At 42.7% G+C, this 22,746-nt stretch overlaps 1 protein-coding gene across 2 annotated transcripts in view; it reads left to right on the forward strand.

Annotated features, from left to right (window-relative positions):
• The window catches only part of ZNF81 (zinc finger protein 81), a 69,385-nt gene extending 50,357 nt beyond the window's left edge, over positions 1-19,028 (forward strand). For both annotated transcript variants that reach the window (XM_075539540.1, XM_075539541.1), the window contains one exon: positions 287-19,028. In XM_075539540.1, the coding sequence (XP_075395655.1) occupies positions 287-1,995 (1,709 nt within the window). In that variant the 3' untranslated portion in view covers positions 1,996-19,028. The remainder of the gene's footprint in view (positions 1-286) is intronic.
• Positions 19,029-22,746: the final 3,718 nt, after the last annotated feature.

Genomic DNA, 22,746 nt, shown 5'->3' on the forward strand with positions numbered 1-22,746 from the left:
TAGAACAGTGTTTGGAATATTAGAAGTACTTGGCACATAATGCATGTACAAAGGAACTTTAAAACGTTCATGGGAAAATGGGGTTAAAAGATAATATAATTTTTCCACCATGTTTTTGAAGCCTCCTCTTCTTTTCGGTCATTTTATCATTGTCATCTCTGTCATCATCATCATTAGATTTATTGATTTACTTATGTTTAATCTGGACTTACGTACATATACTTTCTTAGGGGTTTTTTTTTGCTATCTAATTTTATGTCAATTTTAATTTTTCTTTCTCTTTTAGACGACAAATATGGGATTGAGACCTTACAATATAGAATTACTGGGAAAACGTCCTTTCATAGTGAAATGGAGGGTGAAGATACAAGAGAGTATTCATTGTATACTATGTTAGAAGAACTGTGGCAAGATGCTGAACAGATGGAGAGATATCAGGAAAAACAAAACAAACTTCTGAGTCATGCTGCTTTCATCCACAAGAAAATAGTGGCGACAGAGTGGGATTATGAAAATAAAAGTACTGGAAAATTTGTTTGTCCAAGCCCAGACCTGCTTCCTTCACAGAAAAGACCCCACAGACGTGACTCAATTGGAAAGAGTTTAAAACATAATTTAGACTTACACGTTCATAACAAAAACAATGCAACAAATAACTTTGATAAAATTATTGAACATAGTCAAGTTTTCACCCAGAGCTCTTCTTATACTAACCATGAAAATACTCATACAGGAGTGAAATTATGTGGACGTAATCAATGTGGAAAACTCCTCAATTTCAAACGAGCACTTGGTCAAAATCTGAAATTTCCTGTTGGGGAGAAAGCAAATACTTGTGCTGAGTTTGGGAAAATCTTTGCCCAGAAGTCAAACCTGTTTACACCTCAGGGAATTCAGACTGTGCAAAAACCTCATGGACTAAAAAAGTGTGTAAATGTTTTTACAAAGAAGCAGTTACTTAGTCTATATCTGAGGGTTCATAGAGATGAAAAACTACATATATGTAATGAATGTGGGAAGGCCTTCGTCCAGAATTCAGAATTAATTGTACATGAAAAAACCCATACTAGACAGAAACCCTATACATGCAGTGAATGTGGAAAATCATTTTTCCAAATGTCATCTCTATTTAGGCATCAGACGATTCATACTGGAGGAAAACTCTATGAATGTAGTGAATGTGGGAAAAGTTTCTCTCTGAACTCAGCCCTCAATATACACCAAAAAATTCATACTGGAGAGAGACACCACAAATGTAGTGAGTGTGGGAAGGCCTTTACCCAAAAGTCAACACTACGGATGCATCAGAGAATTCATACCGGAGAGAGATCCTACATATGTACTGAATGTGGACAGGCCTTCATCCAGAAGGCGCACTTGATTGCACATCAAAGAATTCATACTGGAGAGAAGCCTTATGCATGCAGTGACTGTGGAAAATCGTTTCCTTCTAAATCACAGCTCCAAATGCATAAGCGAATCCACACAGGAGAAAAACCCTATATATGTACTGAATGTGGGAAGGCCTTTACCAACAGGTCAAATCTCAACACTCACCAGAAATCCCATACTGGAGAGAAGTCTTATATATGTGCTGAATGTGGGAAGGCTTTCACTGACAGATCAAATTTCAATAAACATCAAACCATTCACACTGGAGAGAAACCCTTTGTTTGTACAGATTGTGGGAGGGCTTTCATCCAGAAGTCAGAATTGACCACACACCAGAGAATTCATACCACAGAGAAGCCTTTTAAATGCCCGGACTGTGAGAAATCTTTCTCCAAGAAACCACATCTCAAAGTACATCAGCGAATTCACACAGGAGAGAAACCATACATATGTGGCGAATGTGGGAAAGCCTTCACTGACAGGTCCAATTTCAATAAGCACCAGACAATTCATACTGGAGATAAACCCTATAAATGTAGTGACTGTGGAAAGGGCTTCACACAGAAATCAGTTCTTAGTATGCATCGCAATATTCATACGTGAAACCAACTCTGTTTCTTGAGATTTTAAGGCCTCATCGTGGAAATCAAGTTAAGTATGATTTAGAATTCCTCAGATAGTTCCTATGTGGGTTCTCGCCCCTTAAGTGAGAATTATTCAGAAGAAACGCTCCTAAGTGCGCACTGAATGAGAAGAATTGTCCACGATTGTGTAGTCTGGCAAAACAAAATGGAACTCATCCTGGGTGAGGGCGGGGAGGTTGTCAGTTTGCCGTATTAGGCTAAAGCTTTTAATAGAAAGCATTATAGGCAAATTGCTATCAAATTCTGCAAAATGAAAGTTAAGACAAAATAATATATGTCATGTGTAGTCTCACTTCTATATAGGGTATTTGTGGCAGAACGAATTGTAGAATATAGATGAATTTAATTGAAATTATTTTTTGAAAAAGGAGGAAAAGTAAACTGAAATGGACTTGGAGTCTTTAGTAGCACGTTCATTTCAAACATGAAAAACATTCTTTCTTGAATTTAGCATAATTATGTGGATAAAATATGTTGCCTATTGAATAGTTCTGTCGGATGAACTCACAATTTAAAAGTCACTATGTCTTTATGTATACAGATATCTACAGATAAAGTTTTACATAAATGCATATTAGAACCCTATACATACTGCTTTATAGGACACAGTAATTGATCATCTTTCATTGTGGTGGAATATAAAACAGCCACAGATCCCTACCATCAGTGTGCGCATGTCACTTTGTAACGTTCCTCTGCTGTTTCTCTTATTAAGAAGCAGAGTCTCTTTCTCTGTTCCTTAAAACTGAGCCTGGCCATTTGACTTGCTTTGGACAATGGGACTTTAGCAAAGCGATTCAAGAGGAGGCCTGCAAAGCATGAAAAACGTGCTTGGAGCTTTGGCCTTTTCTCGGTCCTCTTGGGAATCCTGAGACCACCATGCGAAGAAGCTCAGTTATGCTCCTGGGGCATGAGAACCCACAGGGAACAGAAGAGCTGAGGCTTCCTAGAAACAACTAACTTGCCAATTGCCACAAATGTGAATAAGGTCCTCCGAGACCTCCAGCAGCAACCAAGCTAGCTCACACCGGAAGAGCCATACCATTTCTCCCAGCCAACCTGCGAATTGTGAGCTAAGAATGATCTTTGTTTTAAACTACCAATTTTAGAGTCGTTTGCTACAGATCAAATGCTAAATAAGACCTTAAAAATCGGAGAGGATGTATTATACCAAACATAAAATGTCTATCATGGACATGGGGATAGGTGGAAGTTGAAAACCGGTTTAGAAAACCAACAACAGCTACTAATGAAGATGGCAACGTGCTAATTTCATAAAGAAACAAGTGGCAAAGTAGTCACTGTGCTCCTTGAGAAGATGGACAGTGTGAACTTGTGGAGCCAGCTAAGGAAACACCAGCATAATGCTGGAAGCATCTGTTCGCTTCCTTTCGTGGCATATGATAAGACAAAGCGAGACGGAATGAATAAATACCTGTTCCATTTATAAGCAGAATTTAGAAGAAATGTAGACAAAAGTTCTGGGTTGGGAAATGATTTTCACATTTCAAGTCTCTTCAGCTATTAAAATATTCCCAAGGTAAACAATGGCTTCAGAATGCAGATCAAATTTTAGGTAAGACTGTCAAAATGTATGAAATATGTAAGTTGGTACTTGGAAGACTCTCCTAGCTAAACAAAGGGGCTTCTAGAAACGTTGCAAAGCTTCCCACAGCAGCCTGACACATTGCACAAGGCAATGAAAGGCCTCTCTTTAAAAAACCTCTCCTTGGAGTGGCACTTGGGGCATGGGGGATATCTAAACCAAGTTCATAGGAAGCCCATATGTTTTTAAAAGAGTGTTTTATTAGTGAAAGTACCTCTAGGTCGAGGGGGCTAAAGTAGTTAAAATGAAAAATGGCCCCTGGATGGCTCACTGATTTCTAGGAAGGAGCTGCAAACTGAGAAAGCTACTCAGCTGCAAACATTGGCCATTTCGTGTGAAAAAAAGGAAGACATCTCTAATGGAAGACCCAAGGACAGTGTCATAAAGTGGACTGGGAGCCACTCCCAGAGAGAACGCACTGTGCCCTAATGAATAAACGTTATCTGCCCGGGAGTAGGAGGGGCTTGCAGCAGTCACTCTGTTGGATTTCATATCATTATGGATCAGTGACTATTATGTGCCTCTTGTTCCTCCCCGTTGTGAGTGGGGTTGACACTTTGTATATGGATGTGTGTGTGTGTGTGTGTGTGTACGTGTACGTATAATTGGATCATCTGTTATTTAGCTGACAGGTCTCAGATGAAGAAACTAGGAGACTTCACTCAAGGAACTTCAGCCACATCTAGACCTGATACAGAAGACTTGAGATCCTGGATTTGAGTCTGATGCGATAATTGGGATGAAACATTTGGAGGTTCATCTTGAATTTCCTGTCTGGTATTTCCAACAACCACTCAGCTAAGTCTGGATCAGTTGATTGCTTTAGCTCTTGACAGTGTGTTACTGCCCCTTTAACGTCTAGTGCTTTTTACCTGGATGCTATATATTGTATGTAGGACAGTATAAACAGAGGTAAATAGTGTTTACGCTTGGAAATAAACCGGGCTTTTCTTCTGATAGGCCATGAATGTGAGGGGATGGAGCCCATCTTGTTAGAATCTGGGGAGCTCTGGTGGTGTGGTTATATATTGGGCTGCTATCTGCAAGGTCCGCAGTTCAAAACCACCAGCCACTCTGGGAGCAAGACACAGCTTTCCACTCCCGTAAGGAGTTCCACTCACAGAACCCCACAGGGGCAGGACTGCCCTGTTCTACAGGGTCACTAGGAGTCGGCATCGGCTTGATGGGAGTGAGTGAGTACAGATTTGAACTGGGTCTGGGATTTGTTGTTGCTATTTTTAGTTTCAATGTACCATAGACTTCAAATTCCTCTAGTGTTTTCTTGTGCACTGCTAAGTTGTTTTTTACCCAATGTTCCTGCACCACCCTGGCCTTTAGGCCTTGTTTATATGCCTGCCTCTCAGAAAAGGTCTCTCTCCATACTCTTTTTTTTTTTGGTATTATGTTCTTTAATTTTTTAGGGTGTATGCCAAGTAGAGAGATTGAAGGAACATAAGGCATGCTCGTTTGTTTAAGGAAGCAGCGTCCTGTTCCCCGTAGGGGTTGTACAAGTCTGCAATCCCACTCCTCACACATGAGCGTTCAAATCACTCCGCATGCTGTGCAATACTTATTACTTTTGTATCTTTTTTTAAACTTTGTAAGAATATCAGTGTGAGGTATTATTTCATTGTTGTTTGCTTTTGTGTTTTCCTTTCTTTTAAAAAAATCATTTTACTGGGGCTCATATCACTCTTATCACAATCCATCCATCCCTCCATTGTGTCAAGCACATTTGTACATATGTTGCCATCGTCATTTTCAAACATTTTCTTTCTACTTGAGCCCTTTGTATCTGTTCATTTTTCCCCCTTCTTCCCTCATGAACCTTGAGAACTTATAGTTTTTTTCCATGTCTTAAATGACCAATGTCGCCCTTCACCCACTTTTCTGTTGTCTGTCCCCCTGGGAGGGGGTTATATGTAGATCATTGTGATCGGTTCCCCCTTTCTCCACCCCCTCCTCCATACTCTTGCCTCTCTTTCAGTAGTAGACCATTGTAATTACTCAGTTTTTACTGACTTAGTATTGAGGGATGGGAAAGGGGGAAGGACAAGGACTCTTTTCCAGAACCAACCTCAGGTAGGAGGCAGGTAGGAGGGTTGGTCTTTCTCAGTGGGCCTGTTCCTTATCCAGTGGTAGAAGGCCTTTAATAGGTTGGGCCCAGAATAGTTTCCTCCCCTTCCTTAACAGGTAAAGGATTATTTTTATTGATTTTTCCTTTCTATAGTCACCACAAGACTGTGGCGGTGCAGTGAGTAAATAAGCATTAGACATCCAACCGAGAGATCAGCAGTTCAAGCCCCCAAGTTGTCCACAGGCAAAAGATGAGGCTACCTGCTTCCTAAAGGGGATAGCCTCAGAGGCCTTTGGAGAAGCTCAGCTCTGGCCTGTAGGTTTGTTATGAGTCAAATCCATGGCAGCGGGCAGCCACAGTGGAGCTTCACTTAGGCCCTGGAGGCAACAGGATTTGTGGCTGAGGGCACTTGTTCTGTAGGGGAATATGGTTCCATTATTACCCACTACGGTACTATTTCTGTATCTGAGGTTATCCCCTTTCAATTCTATACCACAGAGAAAGACTCTCCCACCTCTTTCATCCTGCCCCAGGGTTTCTTGTTGGTGGCATCTCAGTCTCATCCAACTACCCAAAGAAAAGGTCTGGAGTAATACACCTAGGACTGAGGCATGTGCTACCAACATTTGAAGACTGAATTGAGAAGCATTCATTTATAGAGGAAAATGAGAAGGAACCACTAGAGGGGTAAAGGTCCAGCATGCAAACAAGGGGCTCACACAAAGCACAGTATGTCAATGCAGGAGTGGTCGAGACTGGAAATCAAATTACATGAGGATGGAGAATTGGATTTTATAACAAAAAGATCAATGTAGACTTTTGGTGAGTGCTGTTTGGGAAGTGAACTCAGGTATTCACCACAAAACCATGGTGTGTGACAGGAAAGTATTAGGTCATTGTGCTGCACTGCTTTGTTGTTGGTTTGGTTATATGGAGAAATACCTATTTAGGAATCCTTGTCCTTGTTTTCATACACATTAGAGTTATCCTGAAGTAGAAATTACACGGAACTTGGGACATTCAAGTGAAGTTACAACCAGTACTCTCATAGATTTTTTTTGAGAGTAGGTACAGTGAAGGGCAGGTTCAGAGATAGCTGGGAGATTCCAGTGTTCCATCACTGTCCTCTCCATCCCCTCAGTAGTCAGTCCTCTCCACTTCCCAGTCCCACTGACCAATAGCAGTCCGCGGCCTTCTCCATCAGCTAGGTCCCCCTCCCAGTCCCCAATTGGCAACTGGGTGTTCCTGGCCTCTCAGCTTGTCCTCCCTTGCCAATAATTCTGCCTTCCTTACTTTTATTTCACCCAGCTACTCCCACAGTTTTTCATGGTTTCGTTAATATCATAAGGCCCTTATTCTACAATACACCTGGTGATGACGCTTCCCTAGTTGAACCCTGGATGATGCAGTTGCACCTTTCCTGAGCACCTGGTAGGCGTTGCTCTTCTGAAAAGCAGTGATGCCAGGTGCCATGGAAACGCCGGAGACTAACCACGGATTTATTTTCTTGTATTCTGTTCTGTTTTCTTTTTAATGCTCGAGGCCAGGGATCTTTGGAAGGAGATGCCTTGGTGCTTATCTTTGTATATTCTATTTACCTGGACTATAGTGAGTCATGCCAATTTTGTGATTAAAGCCTTTTATGTCAGGGAAGTTTTCTTTTTCTTGCGCCGCCCCCGCCTGATTCCTCTCTTCTTTAATTCAGGGACATGAGTTATGCGCTTTGAGATGTCTTTGTTGTCTCCTTTATTAATTCTGTATTACTCTGCATTCATTCCACAGCGTTGTTCCTTTTCGTTTCATTGTGTGTGACTGACTCCAGCTTCCTATTGTAAGGATCCTCTCATGCTTCATTATGATGGGGAAAAAGGATGTGTGAGCAGGAGTCACCTCAGACCTCCTCCAGCTCCCATGGTTGATAAGCAAACAGAGGTCAGACAGACCTCCCTCTATCCCATTTCCTGCTATTCTGGGACCAATGCTTGTGTCTCTCCCCGCACTCTACTTCCAACTGGATTCTATAACTCATTGCAACGGCCACACACAACTCACAGATGTTGCTCAAGCTTATGGGGTTTATAAGGGACATTTGTTATTAGGTGGGTCGGTTCTGACTCATAGTGACCCCGATATACAACAGAGCGAAATATTGCCTGGTCCTGCCCCAACCTCACAATTGTAATGTTTGAGCACACTATTGCAACCACTGCCAGTCCATCTCCCTGAGGGCCTTCCTCTGTCTCGCTGCCCCTCTACTTTATCAAGCATGATGTCCTTCTCTGGGGACTGTTCTCTCCTGACAATGTGCCCAAAGTACTTGAGACAAAGGATTGGCATCTTTGCTCCTAAGGAACATTCTGGCTGTACTTCTTCCAAGATAGGTGTGCTATTTTGGCAGTCCGCAGGTGACAATTCAGGTGAGAAGTGATCAGGATACAGTTATTCAGTTGGGACAGTTTCTTCTCTATGTGCCCACAGCCAGGCCTCCTCTGGCCTTTACCATGTTGGCTTGGCACCTGCCCTGCTTGGGCAATGTTATATAGCTCTTTTAGAGCTGCCGATAAATGCCTTAAAGGCATGTCACTTCCCTGTAAGCTTCAACCTGAAGGCACTCAACTCCAGCTCCATGGTCAGCAAACCCAGCTCCCCTAATTAAGTGCCCAGGGGCACCTGACTCCACAAGCCAGCCTCCTGCCGCACTCTCCTGTCCATTATGCTCTGTCCACCACCATCTCATGCTCTGGCTCCTGGTTCTGCTGTTGCTACTCCTTTGCCACTCCTTCTAGTGCCAACGCTGTCTCCTTGATCAAGGAGGTTCAGTGCACAGGAATCTCGGGATCCAAAGTATGTACTCCACTCCTGACACCTCTCTTGCTAGGAGTGAGATCCTCCCCCTCTTGCTTTTTTCTGGGATGGCTAATTTCATACCCAACAAGGTGATGAGAGCAATCCTAACAATCACAGCTCATTCATATCCAGTCAGTATCTTCCCCACCTTACCCAGACGCATCACATTGTTTGGTGGGCGTAACAAAGGCTATAGCTAGAAGAGTCGTATTAAACAGTCCACTGCATTGCAATGTCTAGACACAGACAGCTGGTTTTCTGAGATCAATGCACATTGCAGGATAGAAACAAAAGAGAATGTCTCCCTCCCTTCCTTCACAATAATGCACATTAAGTCCTATTTCTATGTTTCAGAGAAGATTTACTTATATTCCGGGGTAATAAAGATAATTGCCCTCTCCAAATAGAAGGATGAGTGGGTTTACTGGTTGTCCTTTATAATGGCATTTCCTAAGCTCAAGGTTCCTCAGCTGTGACACAGACCCATTAGGTATAATGAGTCAGTGAGACTACCTGCACATCACCCCCAATAGACTTGCAAAACCAGAGGAAGTGATATGATCCTGAAGCTTAGGCTGTCTGCTGTGTAATAAACGGTCCAAATCAATTTAGGCTAAATATCCTTACCAGCCAAATTTATTGGAAGTGTGGCAGGACAGCAGCTGTTGCCACATTCGTACTAAAAACGTCTTGATCATTTGACATTTACCTACTAGATCCCTTTATTTTCATCTTCTACTTTCTAGGGGCTTTAGTTGTCTAGTAGCCTTTTTTGAAAATTCGTGTCTCGGAGCTCTCATTTTCTTTTTTTTTCTTTCTTTTTTTTCCCCGCCCCCGCCCCGCCCCGGAGCTCTCATTTTCATAGAGATTGTGTTTGTTTATTTTTGCTTGAAGTCTAATCAGCCTAGGCTCTATCTCTACTCTCTGTTTTCTTTGGAGTGCAACAAAAATACCACACGTTTAGTGGCTTACTACCTTTTTGTTATCTTGAGCTCTGTAGGCCCTCAGTACAGGGATTCAACTGGGTTCTCTAGCATCCCAAAAGGCTGAATCACTCCTAAAAGTGTTGGCTAGGCCGGACTTGTATCTAGAGACCGTGGGCCCGGAGTTTGCTTCCAAGATCATTCCGCTTTGGCCAGAGCCCAGTTCCTTGTGTTTGTGGGACTGAGATCCCCATTTACTTGGTGGTTGTCAATCTGCAGTTTCTTGTAGCTCGGAGGCTGCCCGCTGGCTCTATGGCTATGTCCCTCTCCATCTTCCAATCATTCATGATGAGCCACGTTCTCACTCTTTCAGTCCCCATGCTTTCTTCTGCAACCACCCAGAGAAAACTGCTCTTAAAGGGCCCAAGTTATTCCATTAGGCTTCCCTGGATAATTTCCATTTTGATTCACTCCTTCAACTGATTGTTGTTGTTGGGTGCCATTGAGTTGTTTCTGACCCATAGCAACCCTGTGCACAACAGAACGAAACACCGCACTGTCCTTATGACCCTTCCTAGGCTTGATCTTATTATTGCAGCCACTGTATCCGTCTTGTTGAGAACCTTCCTCTTATTCGCTGTCCCTCTACCAACGTGATGTCCTTCTGCAGCTAATGCATGCTCCTGACAACATAGCTAAAGTGTGTTAAACGAAATCTTATCCATCTCCTCCATCATGTCAGGAGTTGCGTTGTTCCTGATATATGGAACAAGTTACTTCTTGTAAGCACCATCATCCTCTTCCATTAGGGAACGCATGTAGTGTGCAATGTTCTGGCCCCTGATGTGTTTCCGATGTACTTCGGCATTGGATTCCTTGCTTTCTGAATCGTAACCAGGGAATCGCTTGGTACCATGAGACATAGACAAGCCTCCATCCACAGCCCCTTCAGAGCCCCAAACACTTTATTCCCAGTGGTTGTCCTGGCAAGGCTGGCATCCAGATAGCAGCTGAAGGCACCAGGATGGCTTTCCACATTGTATTCCTCTCCAGTTACCTCTACCTGTCCTTCCTAGGTCTTGTCCAGGCCAATCCTAGTAAGAAGCCTGCGGGCCGGCCGCATGCCAGTGCAATGTGCTGCTGCAGCATCGGTCAGGCAGCTGTCACGCTGAACTTGGGAAGTTGGTGAGCTAAGCCGCACACACCATCATATCCCTTCTGTGCAGCCATCCGCCATCTGGCCGATGATAGCCTGCTGGTTTTGCGGGCTGTCGTCCTGTATTTGGGTGTGCTGTGCTTACGTTCATCTGGGTGACCAAGCGTTTTCCAGCAGAATAATCAGCTTTGCCCTCTTGCCGTCTTCTAAGTTGCACTTGGTGTCTCTGGAAGGGGCCTTGTTCTTGACAAGCTCATTCTGCGGAACAGAGCATGGTATCTGGGGTTCGCCTCAGACCTGCAGGGCTGGCAGATCTACTGGGGGGTGGGGCAGGTGGGGAAGAAGTACAATTGTTGGGGGTTTTTTGAGCAATCTGGCCTCCCTGGAAATGTCGGGAGATGCAGATTCCATAAGTTTATTAGAGAATGTACTTAGGGTCTGCATCCTGTGCAAGGGAAGGAAGCGGGACTGAGTAGAAGAGGTTGGGCCGTGATGCAGTCCTAGCTGGGACAGACCTGCTGCATGGTCTCCCATTGAAGAAAGGGGGCGAGAATTTCTGTAGCCCCGCACTGGCCAGGCCTTGGATATGGGCCCTCCCAGGAAAAGGCTGGGATCTTGAGTGAGGCAACTCTGTTTAGTGAATGCACTAGACCTGGAAGGCTGATTGCTTGGAACTGTCAGCCAATAACCGGAGGAATACGTACATTGTAATGATGGAAAACGCTGCAGATGGTTTCTTTTATGTGTGTGCACTTGCTCCATCGTTCTAAATCAGGACAAAGTGTATTTGAAGTGAAAATCCAGGGACCTGCCCGGAGGTGCTTTCTGGTGCCATGTTTGTCAGCAGGGAAGCTGAGAAATACAAGCAAGACTGGAACATAAATGGCAGACACAGAGCCAGAACAAAGGAACTCCAGGAATTTAAGAGTTAAGCTGGTTATACACACGGTGACTGCTTCCTGTCTAAAAAGATAATCTGGTGTTGTGTGTTGTGGGCTAGGCTAAGATCCTGATCCTCCCGGACTACAGCATGCAATGTTAGCCTCAGGAGCAGCAGCATTTCCCCTGCTGCTCAGCATGAATGCTGAGAGCCCTGGAAACTTGGGGTCATCTTAATCTCACTGCATGCCATGCCCTACTTCCTTCCCAAGCTCCATTTCCCGAGCGAGCATACCAGCATCCGCAAAGACCGCTTTCAGCTTTCAGGAACACTTGGCAGCGTAGGCCTGCCTGAAACTTAAGCCTAGTGCGACATAGTTTCAAGATCAGGTGTTAGTGTTTGGTTTAGGTTCACATGTTATTATCTAGTTTTTGCATAAATGTAGCTTATTTTCCTCCAAAATAAAAAAAACCTGTCCTTTTTCTGTTACCTCATTTCCTCCATACACTTCATTCACAAGTATCTGTTTTTGACCCATTAAACTCAGATGGGACTATTCTAATTAAATTCCTTAATGACTGTTTATTAGGAAACCCAAAAGATTTATTTCAGCCCTGTGTTTAAACCCAAAACCGAACTCACTACCATAGAGTTCATTTGTCCCCGTGAGTTTCCGACACTGTAACTCTCTCTTTTAATTAAAAGATCATTTTATTGGGGGCTCTTACAATCTCTTATTACATCAATTGTACCAGGCATATTTGTACATATGCTGCCATCATTCTTTTCTAGACAATTACTTTCTATTGAGACCTTGGTATCAGCTCCTCTTCCCCTCCTACCCCGTGACCCTTTGATAAATTATAAATTGTTGTTTTCCTGCCTCACACTGACCGCTAGCGCTCTTCCCCCAGGGTTTCTGTTGTTTGTCCCCCTGGAGGGGTGTGTGGTTGTGTATCAATCATTAGATCAGTTCTTCCTTCTTCCCTTCCTCCCCCCCCCCCTTACCTTCTCCCTAACTTCTGGTATGGCTATTCCCATACCTGCTCCTGGATTGCAGGTGTCATGAGCTCTTATCTCTTATCTATATCTGTGTATATTCTCTGTGGGGTCATGATAGTGGGGGGTGAGGAAGCCTCAAGGAACCAGAGGATTATTGTGTGTTTCATCAGTGTTTTACTGCGCCCTGGTTGACTCATTCCTTCCCTGAGACCCCTCTGTGGGGGGATGTCCTTTTGTCTACAGATGGGTTTTGGATCTCTGCTCCAACCCCCCTCATTCTCAACAATATGTTTTTGTTTGTTTGCTTGTTTGTTAAGGCTTTTCTGGTGCCTGTTACCCGGTCCTGATGACACTTCATGATTGCACAGACTGGTGTGCTCCCTCATGTGGGCTTGTTGTTTCTCTGCTTGTTTCACTTCAAGCCTTTAAGACTCAAGACACTATATATTTTATTAGCTGAGCACTATCTGCTTTCTTCACCACATCTGCTTATGAACCTATTTTGCCGCGACTAAATCTATGCGGGATCAGAAAGCCTCTTTTCTAGCCCTTGAGCGGCCCAGGTTAGCGGCCCAATGCCACCTGAGTCCATTTGGTATTATAAACCATTCTCCCATCCTTCTGAACAGTTTTGTTATTTCCTCGCCCTTTGATTATGTAAATTTTCAACCATGTAAAAATACCTGAGAAAGCATAACAGTACAATGAATATCCATATAATTTTCATCTAAATTCAACAATATTTTTCTTGAAATATCACTGGTAGGTTTTAGACATTAGGACATTTCATTCATAAATATCAATGAGTGAGTATCAATCTCTCATAAATAATGACATTCTCCCACATAACTGGACTATCAGTATCCAATCAATTTTCAAAATTTCCCAATTGTCCACAAAACAATTTTACAGCTTTATTGAGATATAGTTAACATACAAAATTGGAACATATGTAAAGTGTACAATTTGATGAGTTTTGGCATCTGTGCACCTATTCCATCGTTACATAAGGTCACCTAATAAGAAATTAAACAATCACTACAATAAAAATAAATATCTTCATCCCTCTTGTCTTAGTTATCTAGTGCTGCTATAATATAAACTCCACAAGTTTATTCTCTCACAACTTCGGAGGCTAGAATTCCAAAGTCATGGAACCAGTTCCAGGGGAAGATTTGTCTGTCCGCTCTGGGAGAAGGACCTAGTTTCCTTTCACCATCCATGGGCTCAGCATGCCTGAGGGATCTGTGTCTTGGCATCCACCATCTCAGTTTCCGGATATTCACAGTCGAGAGACACTAGGTCCAAAAGACTTGCTCAGCTCGCAGTTCTTCTTTCTTGGTAGTACTGAAGTCCCTCTGATCTCTGCTCACTTGCTTAATCTCTTTTCTACAGCAAAAAGCATTGACTCAAGATATAACCTAATCCTGTAGATTGTACCCTGCCTCATTAATATCGCTGCCGCTCATCCTGCCTCATTAACATCCTAGAGGTTAGAAGTTAGAGCACAAAGAATAATTACATCACATACTAAATGAAAAATAATTACATAGTACTGAGATTCTTGTGCTAGCCAAATTGATACCTACTTTTGGGAAACAACTCAATTCATAATATTTTACCCTTTGGCCTCCTAAAATTCCTGCCTTTGCCACATGAAAAGCACATTCACCCCATCTTACCATATAGAAACTGTATATAGATTGAGAGGCAGTCATTCAAGCAGAACAACATACACTGCGTGGTTTGAACTCAGGAAAGGTATGTGTCAGAGTCGTATCCTTTCACCATACTTATTCAATCTGTGCGCTGAGTGAATAATGCAGAAGTTGGGACATATGAAGGAGAATTTGACATCAGGATTGGAGGAAGTGTTGTGAACAACTGTGGTGTGCAAATGTCGCACCCTTGCTTGCTGAAAGTGAAAAGATTTGAAATGCTTACTGCTGAAGTTCAAAGACTTCAGTGGGATTATACTTCAACATTAAGAAAACAAACATCCTCACAACTGGATCAAAAAGCAACATCATGATAAATGGAGAAAAGATTGCAGTTGTCAAGGATTTCATGTTACTTCGATCCAGTGCCTATGGAAGCAGCAGTTAGGGAATCAAACGCCATAGTGTATGGGGCACGTCTGCTGCACATGACCACAAGACTTCTTTAGTGTGCGATAAAGCCCAGATGTCATGCTGAAGACTACGATGCATCTCGGCCAAGCCCTGGTATTTTCAATCACCTCATATGTGTGTGAGAGTTGGACAATGAATAAGGAAGGCCAAAGAAGAATTGGTGCATTTGGGTTATGGCATTGGCAAATAATACTGAATACACCGTGGACTGCCAGAAGAGTGAGCAAATTTGTTCTTAAAGAAGAGTCCTTAGAAGGGAGGGTGCTTAGACTGTTTCCCATGTAGCGGCATGCCCTCAGGAGGGTTCCGTTCCTTAGAGAAGAGCATCATGCTTGATTAAGTAAAAGGTCAGTGGAAAAGCAGATGACCCCCCGCCCCCACCCATGAGCTGTACGAGCACAGTGACTACAGCAAAGGCACACAAGCAAAGCCACATTGGTGAGAATGGTACAGGGTTGGGCAGCTTTGTTCTTTTGTATAGAGTAACCGTGAATTAGAGCCGACTGGAGACTCACGACAACAGTGCATCAGAGACCACAAATTCAGAAGGTTCCCAAGACCACTTTGGGTTTAATGATTTCTTAGAAGAACTTAACAGAACTCAGAAAAATCATTATGTTCATGGTTTATTAAAGTGAAAAATATATGTAGATTAAACCAGCAAAGGATACATAGGACAGGGTCCAGGAGACACTGGCCTTAAAGCGTCCAGTTGTCTTCTAGTGTCTATTTCCCCCAACAGTGGGCCAACATTTATGGAGTATTGCCAACCAACACATAAGTCTTGGTGTTCCAGAGTTTTCATTGGGGGTTGTTCACCTACACCTGGCTGACCACCCATATGACTGACATTAGTCTAGCTCCTCCAGAGGTTAAGCTGATACTGTGCTGTACAAGACGCCTACCATATACAGATAAAGAGCTCACGACACACGGAATCCAGGCCAGATAAACCCCTCAGGAACAGAAATGAACATAGCGATACCAGGAAGGGAAGGGGAAGGGAGGAGGAGAGGAAGGGGGAACTAATCGCAATGATTGATGCATAACCCCCCCCCCCACCACCACCCCAGGGGAATGAACAACAGAAATGTGGGTGAAGGGAGACAACAGTCAGTGTAAGATATGAAAGCAATAATAATTTATAATTCATCAAGGGGTCATGAGGGGAAAGGGAGTGGGAGAGAAAAAAGACTAGCCGATACCAAGGGCTTAAATAGAAAGTAAATGATGGTGACATACGTACAAATATGCTTTCTACAATTGATGTATGGAATAAGAGCTGTCAGAGCCCCCAATAAAACGATCTTTAAAGAACAAAAACGACCAAGACACCCACAATGAATCACACTGTTAGCATAGACTGTCAGCAGCATGGCTCAAGGCCCCCGGGCAGCAGACCTTTGTCAGGCAGGATGTCAAGGGCTACCTCTAGGAGCTTAGGGCAAAGGGTGGGAACTTAGTTTGGGCAGGATAATCCTTTCCTCCACACTGGCCTTTTTCTGTTCCTGTATCCAATCCCGATACCACACTGTGTTCAGTCATCATTTTTCTTAGTCTCCTTCAATCGGTGACCATTTCTTAGTCTTTGTCTTTCATAACCTTACTACTTTTGAAGAGTAGTCATGCATCTGGCACTGTAGGAGGGCCCAGGCTCAACTTGTATTTCAAAGCAAAGAATTTAGTTTCTAACCAAATAGGAGTGTACAAAACTTCCCTTACCATATAAATTTTAGAATCAGCTTATTGGTATCTAAAGAGAAGTTTGCTGCGAATTTAATTGGGATAAAGTTAGATAGGAAGTATTACCTTTTTATTCTAGAAGAGGTTATAAAAAAATCGTGTTATTTCTACCATAAATGTTTGATAGGATCCACAGACCATCTGGGTATAGAGTTTTCTCTTTTGAAAAGTTTTTAACTTCAATTTCTGTAGTAGCTATAATGGCATTCTTCTTTTTTCAATAATTAAGTTGGGAAGAAGGTCCAGCTTTTCTTTACCAGAATAATTCTAATTAATAAGTGCAAAAGGAATGAAGAAAATAGAAAACCACTACAAGAATCCCACAGCCATATTTAAAATATCTCAAAAGATAATAAAAGAACTCACTGCCATTGAGTCAACTCTGACTCATGGCAACCCCATGGGACAGAGTAGAACTGTCCCTGGGGGGTTCCGAGGCAATAACTTTATGGAAGTAGAAGGCCTCGCCTTCGATCTCAGAGCTAGCTGGTGGCTTCGACCTTCCGTTTAGCAGTCCAGCGCATGTCCGCTACACAAGATTCACTCATGAATGCTAAAATTAGTGAGGGAAAGTTAAAGAAGAAACGAGGAGGCCGTCCTTCGGACACACCCGGTGACGGTGACGGTGCCTTCCTAGTTCCTCCTCCTGTTTGCATCTTGAGCTTTAGGAACAAATCACTCCCCAGAAGCCTAAGTATTTGTTGACTTGTCAGTGGGATTTCAGCCTTGGCATCCACATTTACTTTCCTCAGGCGGTCAGCCTGGGAGATCATATTGGACTTCATGTCAGAGGTCTAGTTGATCCAGGTCACATGGTCCGATCCACATGATAAAACGAGTCCAGTGAGACCTGATGGCCCTGCCATCTGTAGGCAGCATCCAAAAGAAATTTAGCCTCTAATGGAGCCTACCTCGTCTGGGGGACTGGCAGAAAGTAAGTTCCTTTTGTGCTCCATACCCATTATGTCACATGGAGGCAGCCCTGGAAGAATTCTCTTTACCTGTCTCCACCTGGACAGCTTCCAGTAACCATGAGAACCCCGTGTATTGTGCATAGCAAGGCACACAGGGTTTTCATCCCTTCCTAGTCATAGGACACTGCTCATCTGCTGTATGCTGCCTGCTGCGTTTTGTAAGTACTGAAAGCTACTTCCATGCGACACGGTGGCTGCAACAATGGGCTCAAATGTAAGACCATTTGTGGGGAGGCATGGGCCTGGGCTGTGGTTTTGGTCTGTTGTACTTGACGGCACCTAACAACATGTGTTGCGGCTCTGATTGGAAGGATATGATATGTATAGAGCAATCACACTTAGTGATTGGTGCCCTATTGATAATGGCCTCCTTACTATTTAGATATCTATGCCCACCTATGAGCACCCTGCAGTTTGGCATGCTATTTGACAAAAACCCGTGTATTTGCATAATTTCAAAGTATATGCCTCAACATAATCTGTTAATCACACAGGAAATAATAGAAATGTTACAGTTTTCAACACTTTAACCAAGATTAATGCTACCAGGAAAAAGACATAAATATGTGCTATTTATGGTATACCCACCATTTAAGTGAATTAATATAACTCAGTATAAATAGATAACAATAACTTTATTGCTTTAAGTTACTGTCAGTTTGTTAATGTGTGTTGTTACGATGTTGGAAGTTATTCTAAAAGGATTTCAAGTACCAGAAGAGTCTCCCATGGTAGATAGGCTTCAGCAGAGCTTCCAGGCTAAAATGGACTAGGAAGAAAGGCCTGGCAATCTACTCCCCAAATTTAGCCAAAGAAAACCGTGTGGGTCACAACAGAATATTATCTGATATAATGCTGATAGGCACCCAAAACACATTGACCTCTACAATGAACTCTAGCATACCCACAATTGTGAAAATAGTTCAAGACTGAACGATTTTGTTCTGTTATACATAAAGTTGCCATTAGCTGGAGATGACTCAAGAGCAACTGACAACAACATGGTGCACAGAGAAGGACGCATCACTCTGTCGTTGTCTTGTCAAACAATGCACATCACAATCTAATACATCATCAGACAAACTCCAATTGAGGGCTATTAAGTAAAATAACAGATTAGTAACTTTTAAAAGTGTTAATGTCAGGAAAGACTTAAGGATTGTCACAGATTGGAAAATAATTTTAAAAATGACAACTTCCCCTGCTCAGGGGGATGAACAACAGAAACATGGGTGGTGGGAGACAACAGTCAGTGTAAGATATGAAAGCAATAATAATTTATCATTTATCAAGCCGTCACGAGCGTGAGTGGGGAGAAGATATCAAGGGCTCAACAGAAATTAAATGTTTAGGAAATGATGATGCAAAATATGTGCAAATATGCTTGATACAATCGATATATGGAATGTTATAAGAGTTCTAAGAGCCCCCAATAAAATGATTTTTTAAAAGAAGGCATGACAACTAAATGTTATGTGGAATCTAGTATTGGATTTTGGAACTGAAGAAAGACATTAGAGGAAAAACTAGTGAAATACAAATAAAGTCTGTAGAGCCAGTGTAAGAGTATTGTACTAATGTTAATATTTAGTTGCCATAAATGTATCTTGGTTATATGAGATATTAACATGATGGGGAATCTGGGTGAAAAAAATAAAAACCTCTGTACTATTCTTTAAACTTTTTCTGTAAATATAAATTTATTTCAAAATAAAAGTTCATGAATGATCTGATCAAAATATCTTGGCATACCATTGTTGGTCACATGGTAAGTATATATTTAACTTTATGAGACACTATCAAACTTTCCTAAAGTGGTTATACTATTTTCACATTCCCACCATGAATTATTGGAGTTCAGTTGCTCCATATTCCCAGCTACATGTAGTACATCAATGCATACAGACATAGCTTATTTGATTTCACTTCACAGATAATGTGTCAATCCTGCATTAATCAAGTATATTGGCATCATTTTTCAATAGCCTGCATTCACTTTGTGTTCTCTTTTGCATTTTGGTAATCCTCACAAGATTTCAAACTTTAAAAAATGTGATTGAATATTTACAAGACTACAGTATAGTATAAACATAGCTTTTATAAGCAGTGGAAAACATCAATTTCATGTGACTTCTTTTATTGCAATAGTCGTTCTTCTGCTGTGGTCTGGAACGGAACCCCCACAGTGTCTCTTGTAGAAGGAAGCTTCTAAAATGTCCCCAATGATACCCACCTCCTGGTAGTCACTGTTTTGTGTATTCCAGCTCCTTGATTGTGGGCTGTATTTGACTGACTTAATGAACTGTACATGTGATGTCACAAGTTTGGGTTATACAAACAAACGTGGCTTATGTCTTGGATCACTTTTACTGGCAACAGAGGGATTGTACTTTTTGAGCAGCCCTATGGAAAGACACAGTATATGGCAAGGAGTGAGACCTTCAGTCCAGCAGCCATAAAAGCGAGCTTATAAATGGCTCCTTCAAGTCTAATCCAAGTTTTAGATGACTACATCTGCAGGTGATACCCTCGCGGCAATCACGTGAGACACCATAGTCACAGGCAACCAGCTAGGTCACTTTCAGATTTTTCACCACAGAAACGGAGATAATAACTGTTTATTGTTTTAAGCTACTAAGTTTGGGAATGATCTGTTACTCAGTGATTGATAACTAATATACATATTTAAACCACATCGAACTATACATATGACAAAGGCAAAATGCATGAATCAGTGGGTAAGGAGTGGGGACAAAAACAATATCATACAATGATGTTGAACGGGTCAGCTTTCGTGTTAGTCCAGATGGACTAGAGAAACAAATTCATAGACACGCATATGTATATATACAAGAGCAATTGAATATTGAGAAAATGTCCCATTCCAGTGCAGATCAAGCCCATATGTCCAAAATCAATCTATAAAGTCCTCTTCAGACTCACGAAATATATGCAATGATGCCAAATGCAGGAGAATCACAGGCCAGTAGGTTGGAAGTCTTGTGCATCCAGTGACATTGTAAGCATCTCAGCGCTGACAGGGGTCTCTACATGGCTTCACTGGCTCCAGAGGTCTGGTTGCATCACAGTAGGTCCATGTGGCTTCTCCAGCTCCCAGGGCGTTGAGCCATGTGTCTTGTCAGTAGAGCGTCTTGCAGGGAGTGAGCAGAGAGAAACTGTCTCTGGCCCCTAAGGAGGAAAACTACTGGAGTTCCCAGAATCCTCAGGGGAAGGCCATGCCCACACAGGCCTTATTGGCTATGATCCGATTGACAGACTCGACTCCACCCCTTCACTCTTAATCCTCTCAAGTCCCACATTGACACCAGATTATGTAACTACCACAACTTTGCACAGGTTAATTTATTATTTCACCGAATATTAGGAAAGCATTTACTTTTGAGTTATCCCAGTTTGGGATACATATCTTATAGATGCACAAGCTAAAATATCAAAGATGATCTTCATCACTCAAAATGCCACCTTTTGGAGTCAGAGCCACATCTCTATCTCCTCTCAGCCCCCACAATTGTTGAGGTGATCACAGATAACCAAGATTGTAATCTGAGCTGAATCTTGTAGCTCAGCTAGTTTTTGAAAGGAAATACGGATAATCTAAGAGAATCTGTGGCAATTTAGGACACAGGCTTTAACTAATCTCTTCCAGGAGTGCTTGTGAGTCCAGGGCTGGGGGTTTCAAATCGCTTCAAGCTTTTGACGGCCTTCGAGGCTAAATCCATAGAGAATGTAACAGAGCATTTCAGTCAAACCTAGAAGGACAAAGAAATCTGCGTGAAAAGAAGTTCCAAGACCCAAAAGCCTTCCAAGGGTTTATGTCTGCACCCTTCCAAAATTCTCAGGAACTTGACTTCTGAAAGTGCGGTCCCAGAAGCATCAGGGATGTTTATCACACGTGTCACTGCAAATCTTCTGGTATGCGTTGAATTATGATGCGCCCGCCACACACTCCTGCAAATTGCGTTGAAGTCCTGTGAATGCCTGTGATACCTTGTATGCAAATAAGAACTTTGACGATTTTTATCAGATTAACATGAGATCATACTGAAGTAGGCCGGGTCCTAATCCCATCTGAGTGGTTGGTTGTTGTTGTTGTTGTTGTTTAAGGAGAGGACAGATGGAGGGATACAGAGAAAGGAAGAATAGCTCTATGACCACGGGGTCAGACAGCTGTCAGGCAAGGAGCACGAAGAAGCGGAAAGCTTTTCCCTAGCGTGGACAGAGGGTACATGGCACTATGGCGACCTGGAGTTTGACCTCTTACATGACCTGGTAGACAACCGGTTTCTATGTTTAATAAAGCAAAACATGGACATAATTATATTGCAGCATTTTCTGTACTACTAAAAGACTGGTAGAAACTCAAGTGTCCTTCAGTAGAAAGAAAACATTGGCATACATACATCAGAATGCATTGAACCATGTTTACTTTAAAATGCAGCTCTCTAGAACAGATGGAGGAAAGAAAACCAGGCTAAGTATAGAGGAATGTCGTTAGATACTGCTGAGTTGGTTCTGACTCATAGGGACCCAGTAGACAACAGACCAAAACACCACCCGTCCTGCGCCATCCTCATGATTGTTCCTATGTTTCAGCCCATCGTTGCAGCCACTATGTCAAGCCGTCTTGTCAAAGGTCTTCTTCTTTGTCACTGCCCCGCCACTCCACCAAGCATGATGTCCTTTTCCAGGAACTGGTCTCACCGGATAATAGGGCCAAAGCACATGAGACCAAGGCTTGCCATCCTGGCCTCTAAGGAGCATTCGGGCTGTGCTTCGTTGAAGACTGCATTGTTGGGGCTTTGGCCACCCATGGGCCTCTCCATATTCTTCACCAGCACCAGCATTCAAATGCATGGCTTCGTCTTGGGGTTCCTTGGTGTCCAACTTTCACAACGCAGAGGAGGCAATTGAAAATACCAAGGCTCAGGTCAGGCCCACCTTAGTCCTCCAAATGACATTCTTGCTTTTCAGCGTTTTAAAGAGGTCTTGTTTTTCCAGAAAACAAACTCACCAAGCTCATTGCCACTGTGGTTGAGTTTGTTTCCCACCAACCTTCTATATGGTTTCCAAGGCTATAAATATCATTTTAAATAGTTTTCTTGGCATATAATTCACTTATCATACAATTTAATAAATTAGTCATACAGAGAAGGAGCTGTGCAATCCTCACCACAATCAATATCAGAGCATCCTCTTTTTTCTCACACTCATTGTTGCTAGCTCCCATTCCCCCCAAACCGCCCCTGCCATTGCCCCCCACCCTCACCTTCACTCACTGCCATCGAGTCAATGCCCACACATAGTGACCCTCTAGGGCAGGGGAGAACTGCTCATGTGAGTTTCCGAGAC

This window comes from Tenrec ecaudatus, chromosome X (genome assembly GCF_050624435.1).
Source record: "Tenrec ecaudatus isolate mTenEca1 chromosome X, mTenEca1.hap1, whole genome shotgun sequence".
In the NCBI taxonomy this organism is placed as follows: Eukaryota; Metazoa; Chordata; class Mammalia; order Afrosoricida; family Tenrecidae; genus Tenrec; species Tenrec ecaudatus.